Source organism: Capra hircus, chromosome 9, assembly GCF_001704415.2.
Source record: "Capra hircus breed San Clemente chromosome 9, ASM170441v1, whole genome shotgun sequence".
Lineage (NCBI taxonomy): Eukaryota > Metazoa > Chordata > Mammalia > Artiodactyla > Bovidae > Capra > Capra hircus.
Genome location: NC_030816.1, coordinates 26,857,049 through 26,877,757, shown reverse-complemented (window position 1 = coordinate 26,877,757; position 20,709 = coordinate 26,857,049). Strand labels below are relative to the sequence as shown.

Sequence of the window (20,709 nt, the reverse complement as noted above, 5' to 3'; positions counted from 1 at the left end):
CCATCACTTCATGGGAAATAGATGGGGAAACCGTAGAAACAGTGTCAGACTTTATTTTGGGGGGCTCCAAAATCACTGCAGATGGTGACTGCAGCCATGAAATTAAAAGACGCTTACTCTTTTGAAGGAATGTTATGACCAATCTAGATAGCATATTGAAAAGCAGAGACATTACTTTGCCAACAAAGGTCGGTCTAGTCAAGGCTATGGTTTTTCCAGTGGTCATGTATGGATGTGAGAGTTGGACTGTGAAGAAAGCTGAGTGCCAAAGAATTGATGCTTTTGAACTGTTGGAGAAGACTCTTGAGAGTCCCTTGGACTGCAAGGAGATCCAACCAGGCCATCCTAAAGGAGATCAGTCCTGGGTGTTCATTGGAAAGACTGATGCTGAAGCTGAAACTCCAATACTTTGGCCATATCATGCGAAGAGCTGACTTATTGGAAAAGACTCTGATGCTAGGAGGGATTGGGGGCAGGAGGAGAAGGGCTGACAGTGGATGAGATGCCTGGATGGTATCACTGACTTGATGAACATGAGTTTGGGTAAACTCCGGGAGTTGGTTATGGACAGGGAGGCCTGGCGTGCTGTGATTCATGGGGTCGCAAAGAGTCGGACACGACTGAACTGAACTGAACATTAAGATAAAGAATAATGGCAAAAAAATTCTTCAGAGTTTCTTTCAATTTGGAGATATGCACCCACTGAGTTAACCCACAGAGCAGGGTTACTAACTGGATCCCAGAAATAGAGAAGTAGTTGTCTTGGAACTAAATAGCTAGGGAAACAGGCTTCCATTGATGCGGAGCAAGGCTCTGTGTTAGTACAAGGTGAGCCTTGCTATGGGAACTATGCCTCTATTTCTGACTTCATTAGGAGTCAACAACAAGATTAACCATTGTTAATACTGTTAAAATAACTAATTGAAATAAACTATTGCATTTATTAAGTAATATATTAAGAGCCCAGTATTTGTTCTAAGCTTTGTTCTAAGCACAGTATTAGACAGAACCCAAGGATTCAAAAGTGAACATATCAGATATAATCCCTGACCTTAATTTCATAAAGCCAAAGACAATCTACACTATTTTTAAAATGCTAATATATGAACAACGAGGGCTTTCCAGGTGGTTTAGCAGTAAAGAATCTGCCTGCCAATGCAGGAGACGCAGATTCCATCCCTGGGTCAGAAAGATCCCCTGGAGAAGTAAATGGCAACCCATTCCAGTATTCTTGTCTGGGAAATCCCACAGAGAGAGGAGCTTGGCTAGCTACAGTCCATGGGGTCACAAGAGTTGGACACGACTTAGAGACTAAAACAACAACAGGCATGAACCAAAAAAAACCCACAACAAGTATAATCTCAACTCCATAAAGCCCACTGAATTGTTAACTTTTGTTTTACAGGAAAATGAAAGCATTTCAAATTATTAATTAATAACTTAGTTGAGCTATTGTTTATATAGTAAAAATTTCCTTATGCTTCAGGGGAAGTTCTGCATATGAACCTGCATACCATCTGAGTATTAACCTACATACCATGCATAACTGAATAGATAGTAAGACTGTCCCAAATAAGAAGAAAAACGGATAAAACAAGTACAGACATTCTTCGTGGAGTCACAGTTACAGTCAAGGAACAGGCCTACTTTTGGCAAATTGTAGGAAAAAAGAAAATATTTACATAAGACATCAGGAAAAAAATAAGAAAACAACAAACAGGATAAGCAACAGAAGAAAAAGAAATGAAATGAAAAATAAAATGACAGGATAAAAATATTACTTAGCAAAATAATAAGCTTCAGTGTTTCGAATTCAAGGTAAGAATCTGGGAAACACCTGAAATCTCTCTTCAGGATCTCCTATTGAGTTGTGAAGCCGCAAGTTCATCAATTCACATGTACCACAGTACAGACTTAGCGAAAGACACACACAAAATGGTAACGCATCACTATCCAAACCACACACTGAGCATCAACTCAATCACATGTCCAGGAATGACATATGCATCTATGACCTGATTAGCATTTAGATATAATAAAAATGCATGATTCTTACATATTTAAAGAAGTGATTTCATTATAAATTATTTTCTTACTATTATAATAAAGTAAGGCATTATAATGATTTTTTAAATTATGCACATCATCTGTGAATTTCAGTTCAGGATGGTAAAGGGGACTGGAGATTAATTATTATAAAACAGAGGCCTGGGTCCACTGAGGCTGAGAAACAGTGCTATAGCATAGATATCTAGGAATGAAATTACTAACAAGGTATGCATAATTTTTTTAGGTAAATAACTTGTTCTCCTCAGAGTTGCAATACAATAATTTACAATTCCACTAACACTATATGCCAGTTTCCAAATATTCTACATCATTGCCAGTTACTATTACTGATTTGGAGATCAAAAAACATCTTACTGTGGTTTTTTTTTTTTTTTTCCTGATCATTAGTATAACTGAGCATCCTTTTTATTTACTGGCTATTAATGTTTCAATTTTTTTTAAGTTCCTGTTTAACTCTTTAGCCTATTTTTCTACTGGATTAAAACACTCTGACTTTAAAAATTCTTTCTGAGGAGGAATAAAGTGAATACCATGTCAGCAACATCCAAAGACCATAAATAAAGTTAAGCTTATTAATCAAACAGGTACCAAGTTGAAAGGAAAACAAAAGACCAAAAGGCAGGCAATTCAGGGAAAAACGAAAAAGCACGTTTTAAAAAAAATTAGTACTTATAGAGAAAAAAGGTGACAAAACAGCTTGTACCTATAAATGAACTATACTTCAATAAATTAAAAAAATAAAAGAAAACCCAGTTTATACCTAAACCTCAGTTACTTACTACTCTGCAAACAAGATTTTTGAGTATCTTTCTTTTCTGATATTATTTTGCTGTCAAGAATACGGAGCATTATCTCTAGAAAAACGGTACTGATGAACCTGTTTGCAGTGCAGCAATAGAGACACAGAGAACAGATCTGTGGGCACAGTGGGGTGGGGGCAGGGGGGTGGCAGGAGGAGAGGATGGGACGAATTGACAGAGTGGCACTGAAAACATAAACGTTAACACGTGTAGAATAGACAGCCAGTGGGAATTTGCAATATGATTTAAGGGGCTCCACCCAGTGCTCTGACAACCTACAGGGGTGAGAAGGGGTAGGAGGTGGGAGGGAGGTTCAAGAGGAAGGGGACATATGTGTAACTATGGCTGATTCATGCTGATGTATGGCAGAAACCAACACCGTATTATAAAGCAATTATCTTCCAATTAAAAATAAATAATTTTAAAACAATGACAACAACAAAAGAATCCTTTGTCAGTCATTTTGTTTTAAATGCTTATTTCCTTCAACTATCTGAATGCTATGTTATCTAACAACACTAAAATCTACAAACTGAAGAATTTGCCAATTAATGAGAACATTCTTTGGACAATTAGACAAATAGCCCATTCAAACTTTGAAATTACCAAGCTGCTGAGTATACTAAGAAGCTTGTAAACCAATATCTATGTTTTATCATCTTATCTCAGTCCTGATATAATAATATACAACTGCCCATTGTAATACAACACAATTATTTATTTTTAAACTATAATCTTCATCCTTTAAAAATGCAGTCTAATCTCCTGTTTGTAATCTGTTGAAGTTCTGCTTTATCTTGACTGTGCACTGTTCTGGTTGGGTTTTGTTTATTAAGTCAAAGATCTATACTAAAAACGTGAACAGTTTGTGTCACCAGAAGTCATGTAAGGCCAAAGTAAGAGAGGAGTAATAGGTGAGATGATTTCATTATGATAAATCCACTGAATACTTGAAGGAACTAAACTTCTTTCCCCAAATATGCTAAATCCTTTGCTATGATACCAAAACCTAATTACAGGCTTTCCCTGTTCGTGATCCATATCACTTTAGATTACCCTACCCACTAGCTTGCTCCACTGACTCCAGACGGCTACTGACTGGCCAAGGGTCTCCACTCCTCGTTTTTCTGGTTTCTACCTGAAGCTCAACCAGCTGCCTCCCAGTCCACCAGCCTGCCCTAACTCCCTTATTATCTATCTATCATCTAACCCGACTCTTTCTCCCCCAGGTAGAGACCTAGCTTCCAATTCCCACTGCCTGGATAACATAATTTCCGTTCCAACTCTGGTTGTCATAAAACCACCTACCTATCTTCTGACATGACTTATCTCCCCCAGGTCACTTATCTCCCCAGTGACCTGGATCTGAAGAGCCTATTCTCATTTTAAAAACTATGACAAGGCAAGATGTATGCTTTTAATTCTGAATGTGTTTCTCCATAGAGACAATGTTATAAGTAGTCCTCAAGTACTATGGTACTGCTGCTGCTAAGTTGCTTTAGTCGTGTCTGACTCTGTGTGACCCCATAGACGGCAGCCCACCAGGCTCCCCCGTCCCTGGGATTCTCCAGTACTAGAGTACCATAACTCAGTTACTCACAGGCCAAAAATGGTGGGGTAGGCCAGTTTTGGTGGGGTAGACAGTTAAGCTAGGCATCATTCATATCAATGTTCCTAAGGGAAAAAAGTATTTCACATTCCAAATAACTGACTTTAAAAGACTGCCACCTTACTGAAAATACTATTCTCTCAGCAAGCAACACTCTGTGTTACAAGTAGTGATCCGTATCTGTTAAATGACTGATATATTTGAGGTGGAAGAACAACTGTATCTGCTGCTATAGTAAATTTTAAATGTAATTTAACATTCAAAGACCAGGGCAAAGTCACTAAATTTTTAAAACACATTTCCTGGCCTCTTATTTATTATTACTGATCTAAGCTAAGGAGGCCCACAATTTACTTTTTTATGACATTAACGAATTCAACTTTAGAGAAAGGAAGAAAACTAAGCTTTCACTGGGAACTGATTATGAGCCAAGAGGCTTACATACATCCTTACTACAATTCTGTGAAATTAGGAACTATAAACTCAATTTTAGATGTGAATAAAGTAAGGTTCACAAAAATCAGGTATGTTGATAGTTGGCTTATAGGAGTAATAATTAGGCCAAAAAAGAAAAAGAGAAATTTCACAGATTGAGAATGATACTGAATTCCAAATCCAGATAAATCAGAGTAAGGAATATGAAAGGTGAACTAGCAATAAAAGTAGAAATTAGCCGTACTTTAATTCACGAGCTTAGATGCAGCATATACCACTAATATATATGCAAGGGTCAGACTGACCTTTCACAGGCAACTCCTCCCTCCTAAAAACTGATAAGACTCCTGAACATATATGGAAAGGTGTGCTCTGTCAAACATTTCATGAGATGAGATTCTGGTCAGAGGGCGAAGCTGAGAATGACCTGGGACATTAGCAAGTGAAGACGCTCAGGGATTCTGAGAGTCAGGGCAATCTGCGGATTGCCACATGGCCTGGTTCCTTGGCACTGCCAGCCCTCAAAGCAAAACTGATACAGCCTCATCCCCCCTGAAAACTGCTTCATCTAGGAGCAACTTGCCCAAGATATGGAGGAAAAAGGGTGAAGTTCAGATACATCATCAAGTCTATCTGATATCCAAGTCTATATTCTCTCCCACTTTACAACTTGAAGCCTAAGACACGTTTTTAAAATAAATACTTTATTTTCCCATATCAATCTCTTATTTTGAATCTAGAATTAACAAATTTATGTTAAATTGTATAATTCAGTACCTCCTATAATAATATACTTTATTTTTTATAATAATATACCTTAAAAATGAAATGTATAGCTGCTAAAAGTAATTTACTTTGACTTTGGTAAAAACAATTTTAACTAAAAAATTATATTTTTATTACAGTTTAAATAGGATAAAGTTATTACCAATAATAATAATAATAAAGCAACATTTCAGTTCAGTCGCTCAGTCGGGTCTGACTCTGCGACCCCATGAATCACAGCACGCCAGGCCTCCCTGTCCATCACCAACTCCCGGAGTTCACCCAGACTCACGTCCATCGAGTCAGTGATGCCATCCAGCCGTCTCATCCTCTGTCATCCCCTTCTCCTCCTGCCCCCAATCCCTCCCAGCATCAGAGTCTTTTCCAATGAGTCAGCTCTTCACATCAGGTGGCCAAAGAATTCAGCTTCAACATCAGTCCTTCCAATGAATATTCAGGACTGATCTCCTTTAGAATGGACTGGTTTGGTCTCCTTGCAGTCCAAGGGACTCTCAAGAGTCTTCTCCAACACCACAGTTCAAAAGCATCAATTCTTCGGCATTTACTGTGCACTTATTAACATTTTTCAGGTTCTGAGCTAAGCCCTTTGAATACTGTCAGACTTATTTTCAGTTCTTTACTCTGCACTGTATCACCAGCATACTTTTGGGAGGGAGGCGCTGACACAGGCAACTCTTGGATGATAACCTACCAGTTCTTTGCAGAGAAAAGGAGTCACAGCAACCATTGGTGCCTAAAGGTACTACTTCCAACCAACTAGTCTTTTCCCCTAGAGTTGGGAAAGAGAGAAGAGTGACTAGTGTTACCACACCAATCCATCTTCCTTCACAGTAGCACACACACACTTGCAAATACACACACATGAGAGACTAGTGAGCAAAAGCAGTACTATCTCTTCTCAAACGGTTACTTCTCACTTTTGTGATCTTAAACAAAACCCTAGATACCTATATATGGCACACCTCTTTTCTTCCACTGGCAACAACAGGTATTTAAATCTGCTTCTGAGAATACAAAGATCGGTCACTTAGTCTTCTCAGAGAAAACAAAGCAACCTGAAATACACTCCAAAAGGTGCATGCATGCACTCACACACAAATAACAATCACTTTTTTTTTTTTTTTTTTTTTGCCATGCCACATAGCATGCAAGGATCTTCCTCAACCAGGGATCAAACCCATACCCCCAGCATAGGGAACACAGAGTCTTAATTTCTGGACCTTCAGGGAAGTCCAATAATAACTTTTAAGAGACTCAAAACCTAACATCTATAGCAAGATAGATAGATACACCAGAGGACTAGAGAATCTATCTGCTGGTTAACTCCTTTTACGTGCCCCTTGTCCCTTTCTAGCTTTTAAAAGGTTTATTTTCCGTCCTATGATGGTCCCTCCCTATGTGCTGACTCTATATGCATCTCCCAGATTCATCCTATAATAATCCCAAATCCTGTTCCCCAACTCATATAAGATTTCACTTTTCATTATGAGTCAGTAAGAATATATATATCTAAATGCCAAAGAAACTAAATATATTATATCAATGAGAAAAGTAGTAACTATTACTATTCAATGAAAGGGGGGAAAAACACACACACATTTTAAAGAAGAAAAAAATATATATAATCATGAATCTTCAATCCCAAGAGTAAACTTATTTGTTTCTAAGGTGAACATAAGGATTATACCAAAGAACAGATTTTTGCTCAAAGATGATTTCATATATGATTTAGTTCCAGTCTCCAAAATCATGCAAACTTTTTATGAAAATAATTATTAAAGATCATGTTAAAAGCCTACTGAAGAAAGGAAACTTTTTCTACCTTCAATATTTTTCACAAAAATACTTTGATTTTGTCGCAGTCACAGAAAATTACCTGAATCACAGGTGTATTTCCACAAATCTACACATTCTAATAAAACTGGACACATGTTAAAAGAAAAATTTGCATTCAGTGCAACAGAAAAGCAACTGAGATATGATTAAATAATCTAAACGAAAATAAACAGGTAGTTCTCAATTTATGAAATTTAACAAAATAATTTTAAGGTTGATAAAAATAAATGTATTAGTAAGGGGCTTCCCTGGTGATTCGGTGGTAAAGAATCCACTTGCCAATGCATGAGACACGAGCTCCATCCCTAATCCAGGAAGATCCCACGTGCCCGGCCACAACTATTGAGCCTGTGCTCTAGAGCCCTTGAGCCACAGCTGCTGAAGCCTTAGTAGCCTAGAGCCCGAGCTCAGCAGCAAGCGAAATCACTACTATGAGAAGCTCAAGGAACACAACTAGACAGTAGACCCTACTCACTGGGACTAGAGAAAAACCCCCGCAGCAACAAAGACCCAGCACAGCCAAAACTTTAAAAAAATAAACATTAAAAAGTATTAGTAAGAATTAGAGCCATGCTTATAGACAGTTTACAGTTCTCCAGGAATCCACAGCAAACATATGCTTTATCAATTTCCCCTTCATAAATTTAAAAAAAAGGGGGGGTGGGGGGCTTATTCCTCAAAGACAAGGGAAAGTTCCAAGCATTCCACTGATGTTGACATAGCAGCCTGCTAAACCACCATGGTGGCAAGAGAGGGGGAAAAAAAACCATAGCAAATAATCTTTTTAACTGCCATTCTACCTTGCCTGCTCTGCGCTGTGAGAACTGCAAGTGACAGTCCATGACAGCTGAGGCCACGTGTCAGCATGGGAGCATCCAGGCTGGGGTGCTGGTGGACACACACTGGGCTAAGCTGGGCAGAGGGGTCTGAGCCAGTGGCTTCTCCAGCCAAAACTGAGGAAGACAGCAGGCTGACGTGAAGTGAGGTTTTCCCTCTCTTCCTTCTTCAATCTATGCCCTCCACCCTATTCCCCTTGACTAATTTTCCTTTCAGTCTATCTTCACTTTCTTTGGGACCATGTCAATTTTTTGAAAAGTACTCAGGAGTTAGATCTTATTATCTTTCTTATATCCCACAGAACTAGCATGATTATTATTTTGATAGTTAAAAATTTATCTTTGTATTACTGCAGATGAAATTACATTTTATAAAAAATAATGGCTCCACTCTTACAGGAAAAAATCTTCAGTATTTTCATAAAGGAGAAAGTCTAGAAGACCATACACAAAATATTAATAGTGATTATTTCTAAGTGTTAGTGTAACAGATGCTCTTAACATGCTTTTTCCACATTGAGAATTTTATAATAAACATATTTGAATTGTATAACCAGGAAACAAATGGGATCAGAATTACTGCTGTTTACCACATTTCCAGCCTAGCAACCTTATGATTACACAGGCCACAGAGGTAAAAAACATCAGATTAGAACTCCCCTGTAATCTCAGACTGAAAAGGTTCATGTTTACATGTTCCTAGTATGTTCATCACCCAGAATTATTCCTTGTTATGGCATATTGTTAACTGTAAAGCACTGCACAAAGATATGGGATTATAATTCACCTCTGGTCAATAAGGTTCAAACGAAATTAAAATGTGAAATGACTTTTACTAGTGAGACTTGAGTAGCAATCCATTCTATCTATAGTAATGACAGTTTCTTTTCTAATTTATTTCTCTCATTTTCGGCTGTACTGGGTCTTTGTTGCCATGTGTGGGCTTTCTTTAGCTGCGGGAGCGGGGGGCTCCTCTTGGTTGCGACGTGGGGGGCTTTCACCGCAGTGACATCTCTTGTTGCGGGGCACAGGCTCTACAGAGCGTGAGCTTCATCAGCTGTGGCTGTCAGGCTCAGCGGTGGTGGGGCACAGGCTTAGTCACTTAGGAAGATAGGTAAACATACTATTACCACGCTGTCCAGAAATTCTGCTCCTTGATATTTACCCAAAGGAATTGAAAAGTTATGTCTACACAAAAGCCAACACACAGGGTTTACAGCAGCTCTACTCATAACTGCCAAATCTTTGAAGCAACCAAGATGTACTTTCGTAAATCAATGTGTAAACAAACTGTAACACATTCAGATGATGGAATATTATTCAGTACTAAAAAGATATGAGCTATTAAGTCATGACAGATACAGATGAATCTTAAATGCCTATTACTAAGTGAAAGAAGCCAGTTTCAAAAGGCTACATACTACATGGTTTCAACTATATGACATTCTGGAAAAGGCTTACTATGTCAACAGTAAAAAGATCTGTGATTACCTGAGGAGGCGGATGGTCTAGGATGAATCAATAGAACACTGAGGATTTTGAGGGCAGGGGAACTATTCTGCATGATATCATAATGGTGGATTCATGTCATTAGATGTTTGTCCAAATCCATAAAATATACACCACCAAGAGTGAACCCTAATGTAAACTATTGTCTTTGGGTATCAACATAGGTTCATCAATTATAACAAACATACTACTCTGGTGGAGGAAGTTGATAATGAGTTAGGCTATGCATGTGTGAGGGTAAGGAGTGTATAGGAAATCTCTAGAACTTCTACTCAGTTTTGCTGTAAACGTAAAACTGCTCTAAAAAATAAAGTCTATTCAAAGAAAAAAGAACCATATAGCCATTTTGGAATTGAAAAGTAAAATAGCTGAAATGAATATTTCACTGGAGAGAGGCTTAGGAGCATATTGAGCTGGCAAAAGACATAATCAGCAATAGGCAATTAAAAGTATCCTGTCTAAGCAATAAACAGAAAAAGAACAGGCAAAAATCATCAATGTGTCAGTGCCCTCTGGGACACCATCAAGACTAAAAACATACACATAATGGCAGTCTCAGAAAGAGAGGAGAGATAGAAAAGGGCTGGAAGAATATCTGAAGAAATAATGGCTGGAAATTTCCCAAACTTGATAAAAAACATTACTCTCTACACCCAAGAAACCACAAACTCCAATTAGATTTCATATCTATACATATCATAGTCGAATTGTCAAAAGACAAACACAAAAAGAAAATCTTGAGAGTAGCAAGAAAATAACTCCTCATGTACAAGAGATTCTCATGAATTAACAGTTGACTTTTCATCAGAAACCATGGTGGCCAAAAGGCAGTGAGATAACATTGCCAAAGTGAAAAAAGAAAGACTGTCATTCAAGAACTCTATATGTGGCAAAATATTCTGCAAAAAAACAAAGGAGAAACAAGTGATAAAAGGAAAAAAAGAAGAAATTAAGATATTCCTAAATACAAAAACAGAAAACTCACTCCTAGAAGATCTGCGCTACAAAAAAAAAAACTAAATGGAGACTTTGGGTTAAAATGGAAGGACTTTTAAGTACCTTATATCTACACATAAAATAAAGAGCACCAGCAACGGTAACAACATGAGTAAATAGAAGAAACAGCATTAAGTATATTTTAACTGTTTTTCTTCTATGTGATTTAAAAGACAACTGCATTAAGCAATAATTACAAAACTGTGTGAGTTTATAATGTACAAAGATGTATGCACTTAGCCACTATGCAATAACATACATGTTAAACTCATGTCAAAATCCCTATCATGTTGGGGCTAAGTCATCCAGGTAATATAAAAAATTATTCAATTCAGAAACTGCATACTTTCTAAAGTTTTACTAAGCAAACCCTCAATAAAAATATGAAGACTGTAAGTGAGTTTCAGAGTTACGTTTTGTCAGCTTCTGCACAAGAAACAATGAACAAAATAAAAAGGAAAGTATGAGAAGCTATCTGCAAACTATTTATCTGATAAGTGGTTCGTAACCAAAACATATCAGAAATGTACTCAACTCAACAGCAAAAATCATCAATATCATCATTCAATTCAAAAATGGATAAAGGAACTGAACAAGGACTTCTTCCAAAGAAGATACACAGATTCTTCCAAAGCAGATACATTAAGTGTACAATGTCATTAATCATCAAGGAAATACAATCAAAACCACAGTGAGATATCACTTCACATCTGTTAAAATAACTATCACCACAAAGACAAGATGTAACAAATGTTAGTGGGGATGTTGAGAAAAGGAAATCCATGGATTCCTCAGAAGATGTATAGAATTAGATTTTCATTTCCTAATAATCAAAACTTTAAATTTCAGCTATTTACCCAATTAATTCATGGACATTGAATGAATGCTGTATTAAATTATGGAACTCTAGCAAAATTGCATACCAGTGATATTCACATTGGTTGAAATAATACTCTATGAATTTTAGCGAGTTAAAAATCAATTATCAAATGCTCACTCTGGTAGGGCACTATGAACACCAATTTATAATTAATGGAAAAATGACAAAATGAACACTTTAAACAATAAATTTATATTCTAAAGCAAACTAAGGATTATACAGAACTTTGTTGTTTATTCATTAATTTATTCAACAAGCATTTATGGGGCACCTGCTATGTGCCAGGTACTATGCAAGAAACTAGGGACAAAAAGACAAGGTCCCTACCCCCAAAGTGTACACAGCCTAGTGAGAAACTCCCATTCTGAAATCAAAGAATTTATGAGTAGAAGGGATCTTATAGTTCCCTTATTTCAATATAAGGAAACTGAGACTCATAGCTAGTTTAAACCACAAAGGCAAACACACACTCAGGTCTACAGAAATCCCGCCTCGTGTGTTCTCTGCACTATTCATTTTCTTATGAGTAAGAGTGATGATGGAGTGCTTCAATGCGAGTGAACTGCAAAGAAGGAGCTGTGAGTAAAACATGAGACAGTTACCGAATCAGAGACAGAAATGCCTAATGGATACAGACAATATATTTAATAATTTAGAGACAGAAACTCCTAATAGATTGGTGATATCATAATAAAGGCCCAATAAGAAACTAAAGCACTAAAATAAGAAACTAAAGAACTAAAATAAGGTAATACAATATTAAGACTTCTAAGCCATAATTATCATTTTGCCTCTGCTTACTGATTTGTAAAATGGAAATACTAAAAGTACTTATTTCATATGATTGTTAGGAAAATTAAATTAATACTTAAGAGCACTTAGTAAGCACAGTACCTGGTAAATACTCAGGAAATGTTAGGTGTTCTTATGGACAATCATTTCTTAAATGTACAGGTGTGTCATATAAAAAAAGAATGATCTTTCTGTAAGGAATCATCCTATTATTATGACAGTCTTATTTTTTTAGCAACTTGCAAAATGTAACACTAAAACCTGGACTCTTCAGAAAATGTTTAATATGCACACTATCTAGCAGTATCACCCCTTCTCTATAAAGACATGTATCAGTCCTAAAATGATAGGAAAGATAGACATTAATTACTAATTTAAATTAATAGTTATACACAATTATAAATTAAATCAATTTAAAAAATCATTCAGTTCTGTATTCTTAAGATTATAAATCCTAAATATACTTAAGAGAATGTTTAAAGATGACTTTCAAGTAATTAAAAGGTTTATGCAACTTTTCTCGTAGAAAATATTTCTATCTTTGAAATAACCATGCATTGTATATATTAATGAAACATTTACATTAATATCACCCAATATCAATAACAAAATAAATAACATTTATGTCCACTTACTGCAATCTCTCTACATGCCGACATAGATATTCCTGTGCCTTCAATTTGCTTCAATGCATATTCTTTTTCATCTTTTCTGCATAGGAACAAAAAAAATTATTTTTTTCTATATATTTTCAGATTCAAAATTATAACTATATGAAAAATGAAAATGCACTAGCCTCAGTGATATGTAAACACTCTCACTATGCATGCATTGCTTATTATTTCTGATAACATTTCAATTATAAAATGTGAAATACCAAAAGAAATTCATGTCACAATGAAAACATTATATAGAGCCAAAACACAAACTACAAAATTGAAATGGAACAGGATACTAAACACAACACTAGTTTCAAAAAGTAAACAAGCATAAATATAAACTCAAGCATATTGTAAGATAATTCTACTGTCTTAATTATCTGGAGTCTATGAAAGCATTCTGTTATAAACATTAAAAATAAATGACAGATGTAAACTTCTATATTTATTCAAAATAATTTCATAGTATAAGACCCATGTAATAAATAGAGGAGTTATAGAAAAATGTTGACCCACTGTGTGTGTGTGTGTGTGTGTGTGTGTGTGTGTGTGTGTTTGTTTGCGACCCCATGGACTGTAGTCTGTCAGGCTCCTCTGTCCATGGAATTCTACACACAAGAATACTTGACTGCTCTTTCCTCCTCCAGAGGATCTTCCCAACCCAGGTATCATACCCAGGTATTCCTTACCCTCTGAGCCGCCAGGGAAGCCCTGCTGACCCACTGAGGCACACTAGTTTTCACCAAGGACAGGCAACATTCAAAGCCCTAAGACCTCAACCAAAAGCCTTGGAAAGACTTCAAAACTAGCCACCAACACCTCATTCTCAAGATCCCTAGGAAAAACTTGGTAGTTACAGTGAATTTTCCAATTAATGGAGGTAGGATTAGGAATTCTGGGAGACTCTGGTATCAGTAGTTACCAGGGTGCTTAACCAACGGAAGACAGCAGCTCAATAATGGGGATACCATCCATAAAAATAGTACCAATGAGTGTCCAGTGCAATGAGGTATCTTCAGAGTACCAACAACAGGACCAGCCAAAGCAAGGCCCCAGATGAATGTAACAAATGTGACTCCTATCACTGGTTATTCTGACAAGAGGAGTATAACCCACGCCCTCCGAGTTTTGCCTTTTGATTATATTAGAGTTTCAACAATGCATCATCATATCATAAAGATTTCATCAAATGATAGTACCTAAGTAGTGCCTCAACGTCTTACTTACCTATTGCTCATTTTCCCCACTCTGTTTACTAGCAGATAAAGCAGTTTAAGAGTGTATTCATAATATGCATTTTAAAACATCATTTCATGTGCATTTTAAAGATTTTTCACAATCACCTGTGCTTTGGGCAAATAATTGAGTTATGGTTTTTTCCAACAGTCTGAATATTACATACATTTTTCTTCCAATATATGGCATTCAGGAAACAAGCAGCATTTTGATAAACAGAATTTGCACCACATGTCAACAGACTGTTCTGCAATTACTAAAATGATAATCATGAAAATCATTAGAAACATGAAAAATGTTTATCATACACTGCTGAGAAAATATATAAATTATACTGTATTAAAAAAATACACACACTCAGATATATGTTGAAGGTGAAAAGCGAAAGTGTTAGTCACTTAGTCATGTCAGACTCTTTGTGACCCCATGGACTGTAGCCCATCAGGCTCCTCTGTCCATGGGATTCTCCAAGCAAGAATAGTGGAGTGGGTTGCCATTGCCTTCTCCAGGGGATCTTCCCAACCCAGGGACTGAACCCAGGTCTCCCGCATTGCAGGCAGACGCTTTACCAACTGAGCCCCCAGGCTTGAAGACCATTGAAGGTGATACAAAAAAAGAAAAACAGTTGTGTTAAGATGTAGAAAGTTACATTAACCAGCTTTAGTACTAATATCCTATTGTCTCTTAAATTAGAGGGGAAAAGAAAAAAGAAACAATTTGACACTTTAAAACAGTTGACTATTAAAATAATCTTTAGTATTTTCAAAGTAATACCTTAGACATGTTTCAAAGACACGTTTTAAAGAGCAACACCAAAGATAGAGAAAGCTTAAGTGATCCCATTTTCCTTTTCTTCTATCCTGTTTCCTCCAAACATAGCACCAAGAAGCCACTAAGAAGTATCAACACCAGCAGCAGGTGACTGTAATTAAAGCCAAAATCCCCCCTACCTTGAAAATATGTGTGGGTATGCCTGTGAAAGCGTTTGTGTCTGAGATGCTTAACACAATGCTTACAATGCAAATTTCACACAATCAATAATTAAATTTACTATCAGGTATCTACTACTAAGTATTTAATTAAATAAATTCCTAAAGTTAAAAACTATTTCTGACAAAATCTTCACATGAAATTACACTTTTCTTTTTAAAGAAATATTCCAATCCTCACTCAGTTCCCTAAATGAAGTGCTCCAGAAGCTCATGTAATTGCATAGTTTTATTTTTAATACTGTAAAGAATATTACACAATCTGGATAGGTTATTGTTGCTATGGAAACTATAAGATTTTTGCAGTAAGTCAAAAAGTGAAAAATTAACACATCACATTAATGACTTTTGAATTTCACATCCAGGCTGTCAAAGGAATTTGAAAGCTTGAGCAGAATAGACTGAAGCATGGGCCTCTTGCTCTGAATTATATGGATAGGATCTATGAACAAACCCAGTAATTATTTCACTTAATAAGTTTAAATATAACTTCCATCTGCTAAATTAATAAAATACTCAAAGATCTGCAGACTTAAGGCTTCTCTGCAGCTTTTGTGTTGAGAATGAGGGAAGACGCATACATGATTACCAGTTCTCTTCTATGTTAACTGCAGACGATAAAATGAGGATGCGGCACCGCTGAGGCTCACCATATGAAGAACTGGCAGAAGCCCAGAGGGCATATGGACTCACTTTCATCACTGCACTATGTCAGTGCCAGTCTGTGGTCAGATGCCAATACCTTAGTTATGAAAACTGAAGATCTGTCCTTTCCCACAATGCCCACAAATATTTTGATAGCTAGCACAAGGGACACAGAAGCTTCATCACTCCCATCCCATGTGAGAGCCCCTCTCCAGGAGTTCATGTGAAAATTCACACCCCACAGCTTATATGTTTCAGGCACAGATAATATGAAGTATCATAAAGGTATAATTTACTCTTTTACCTGAAAAGGCTGAAAATCAGGTGAACCTGGCCTCCATGGCTATGACAACCTAGCTTTTAGAGGCAGCTTAATTCTTTCTTAAAACTACTTTATTTCTAAAATAAAAGAAGTTATTATTTACTATAATAAAGACAGACAAAGTAATTCCAAAGCCTTCAGGGAAACTGCTTGCTAAATTTTAGTGTATATTAGATACTACAGTTAGAGCAACTGCACATTGAAAATAATTATAGGAGTTTACTAAGTAAACCCAGGTGAATTAAAAGTAAATATATAGTATAAACCTGGTTTTATTTAATACAGAATGCTTTAAAGACATTTCTCCTGGGACTTCCCTGGTTGTCCAGTGGTTAAGAATCTGAGCTTCCACTTCAGGGGGTTTAAGTTTGATCCCTGGTCGGGGAACTAAGATCCCACATGCCATGCAACAGAGCCAAAAAGAATAAATTTAAAAAAAATTTTAAGACATTTCTCCTATACATCTGCAATTTGTATCAAAAGCATGCCAGCTTCCTTCTCAGCATTCATCACACACACACACACACAAAATTGTTCAATGGGAACATTATATAACAACAAAATAGAAAAATTAATTTGGCAGAGACTGGGATTCTATTACATTTTCCATCTGAGACGCTATGTTCTGGAAAACTTTGATGCAAGCAATTCTATAGATAGAAGAAAAAAATCAGAAGCACATACTTGTGCAAATTGTAGAAATGGCAGCCTTAAAATGAAAGAAAACTAGACTAGAAAACTAGACTCAGTGGGAAAATTTAAATGCAATTCAGGGAAGAACTTCTCAAGCCTCAAGAAACAGAAGTCATCTTTTGACTGAAATATTAGGAACCAGTTTAATGAAAAACATAGTCTTATATCTTTCAGAAATGCTCAAACTTGGTATCCAGCGACCAGTCACTTTTAGCAAGCTGAAGAATCATTCAACAGCCTGTATGCATGAGTGCAGTGAAGATTTGGCCAAACCTCCCTTGTTATAATTAGACATGTCCAGGGCTTTCTGGCTCCTATCAATAATACTACCAGCTGTCCAGCTCAGCCTGGGCCATCTTTGGTCCTAAGAATGTATGAGAGACAAAGAATTTAGAAGACTCTTTTAAGAAAAGATGAGGGAGGCAAAAATCACAATATTGTAATTAGCTTCCAATTAAAATAAATTTTAAGAAAAAAAGAAAAGATGAGGGAATTCAAGCTCAAGCAAAGTCGAGGAAAATTTTTCATTCTTCAAACTACAGGGTTAAAATCCTTTTTGCTTCGAAGGAAAACAGAAGGTCCTTACTATTTTATTGTACATCAAGCAACAAACAAATGGAGAGTCAATATTTTACATTCCAACTGTGACAAATTCTGAAGATGAACAAAATTAGGGACTAGCTATCCGAGACATCACAGAGTTCACAACCCACCTGGAAAGAGATTTTGAACGAGTAGGAAACATAAACAGATAACTCTGATACAACTGCCTCTGTGCCCAAGACATATGCACTATAGGCACAGAGAAAATGCCACTGGTACTTAAGGAAGATAACTACAGAGTAATGCCGTTGAGGGAAGAGTTTCCTGGAAAGAGAAGGCATGATGGGAGGGTCAGAGAATTTCAGGCAGAAGTAGGGCATGAAAAAACTAACAGAGGCATATTCAGGAAATAGCTGGTATTCAGTATAGCTGGAAGCTGAGGGTACGATGACAAAGGTCAAGAGATGAGATTAGGTTGGAAAAAAAGAGAGAAGGAACCAAGGAAGTGCCACAAAATAACGTGTGCTTCATATGTAAACAGTGAGAAGCAAAAAGGTCAGAAGGGGTCTAATATGCTACTGAGGAAGGGCAGAGGGCAATAACTAAAAGATCCAGAAGGAATGAAGAGGCTGAGCCAAAGCAGAAACGATGCTCAGTCATGGATGTGTCTCGTGGTGAAAGTCCAAGGTTGTAAAGAACAATATTGCATAGGAACCTTGAATGTTAGGTCCATGAATCAAGGTAAATTGGACTTGATCAAACAAGAGATGGCAAGAGTGAACATCAACATCTTAGGAATCAGTGAACTAAGATGGACAGGAATGGGCAAATTTAATTCAGATGACCATTATATCTACTACTGTGGGGAAGAATCCTTTAGAAAGAAATGGAGTAGCCCTCATAGTCAACAAAAGACTCTGAAATGCAGTACTGGGTGCAGCCTCAAAAACGACAGAATGATTTTGGTTTGTTTCCAAGGCAAACCATTCAACATCAGTAATCTATTCAACAGTAACCATTCAACAGTAATCTAAATCTATGGTCCAACTACTAATGCCAAAGAAGCTGAAGTTGACTGGTTCCATGAAGACCTACAAGACCTTCTGGAACTAACACCAAAAATGATGTCCTTTTCATATTGGGGACTGGAATGCAAAAGCAGGAAGTCAAGATACACCTGGAGTAACAGGCAAGTTCGGCCTTGGAGTACAAAGTGAAGCAGGGCAAAGGCTAACAGAGTTTTGTAAAGAGAACACACTGGTCAGAGCAAACACTCTCTTCCAAAAACACAAGAGACAAGTCTATATGTAGACATCACCAAATGGCCAATACTGAAAATGGATTAATTACATTATTTGCAGCCAAACATGGAAAAGCTCTATACAGTCAGCAAAAACAAGACCTGGAGCTGACTGTGGCTCAGACCATCAGTTCCTTATTGCAAAATTCAGACTTAAATTGAAGAAAGTAGGGAAAACCACTAGGCCATTCAGGTATGACCTAAATAAAATCTTTTATGATTATACAGTGGAAGTGAGGATTTGATTTGAGGAATTAGATCTAGTAGACAGAGTGACTGAAGAACTATGGACAGAGGTTCATTACACTGTTCAGGAAGTGGGAACCAAAACCATCTCAAAGCAAAAGAAATCCAAGAAGGCAAAGTAGTTCTCTGACAAGACTTAACAAATAGTTGAGGACAGAAAAGAAGCAAAAGGCAAAGGGAAAAACGGAAAGATACACCCAACTAAGGGCTTTCTAGGTGGCACTTGTGGTAAAGAACCCACCTGTCAATGCAGGAGACTTAAGAGATGCAGGTTTGATCCCTGGGTCAAGAAGATCCCCTGGAGGAAGGCATGGCAATCCATTCCAGTATTCTTGCCTGGAGAATCCTATGGACAGAGGAGCCTTGCGGGTTACAGTCCATAGAGTCACACAGAGCTGGACACTACTGAAGCTACTTAGCATGCATGCATGCATACCCAACTGAATGCAGAGTTACACAGAATATCACGAATAGCCTTCTTAAGTGAACACAGACAAAGACATAGAGGAAAACAAAATAACGAGAAAGACCAGAAATCTCTTCAAGAAAACTGGAGATTATCAAGGGGACATTTCATGCAAGGATTGGCACAATAAAAAACAGAAACGACAAGGACCTAACAGAAGCAGAAGAGATTAAGAAGAGGTGGCAAGAATACACAGAACTATACCAAAAAAGTCTTAATGAACCAGTTAATCACGATAGTATGGCCAATCACCTAGAACCAGACATTCTGGAGTGTGACGTCAAGTGGGCTTTAGGAAGCATTAAGATAAACAAAGCTAGTGGATGTACTGGAATTCCAGCTGAGCTATTTCAAATCCTAAAAGATGATGCTTTTAAAGTGCTGCACTCAATATGTCAGCAAATTTGGAAAACGCAGCAGTGGCCACAGGACAGGAAAAGGTCAGTTTTCATTTCAATCCCAAAGAAAGGCAATGCCAAAGAATGCTCAAACTACTGCACAACTGCACTCATTTCACACGCTAACAAAGTTATTCTCAAAATCTTTCAAGATAGGCTTCAGCAGTACATGAACCGAGAACTTCCAGATGTACAAGCTGGGTTTAGAAAAAGCAGAGGAACCAGATCAAACTGCCAATACTTGTTGGGTCACAGAGAAAACAAGGAAATTCCAGAAAAACATCTACTTCTGCTTTATTGACTATGCTAAAGCCTTTGATTGTGTGGATCACGAGAAAATGTAGAAAATTCTTAAAGAGATGGGAATACCAGACAGCCTTACCTGCCTCCTGAGAAATCTGTACACAGGCCAAGAAGCAACAGTTAGAACCAGACATGGAACAACAGACTGGTTCCAAATTGGGAAAGGAGTATGTCAAGGGTGTATAGGGCCACCTTGCTTATTTAACTTATATGCAGAGTACATCTTGTGAAATGCTGGGTTGGATAAATCACAATCAAGATTGCCAGGAGAAATATCAACAACCTCAGATCAGATGATACCACTCCAATGGCAGAAAGTGAAAAGGAACTGAAGAGCTTCTTGATGAAGGTGAAAGAAGA

The 20,709-nt window shown here is 37.1% G+C and overlaps 1 protein-coding gene across 2 annotated transcripts in view; it reads right to left on the bottom strand.

Annotated features, from left to right (window-relative positions):
• Nucleotides 1-20,709, bottom strand: part of CDK19 (cyclin dependent kinase 19) — a 169,231-nt gene that overhangs the window by 94,393 nt on the left and 54,129 nt on the right. For both annotated transcript variants that reach the window (XM_005684572.3, XM_018053070.1), the window contains one exon: nt 13,185-13,260. In XM_005684572.3, coding sequence (XP_005684629.1) covers nt 13,185-13,260 — 76 coding nt within the window. The remainder of the gene's footprint in view (nt 1-13,184; nt 13,261-20,709) is intronic.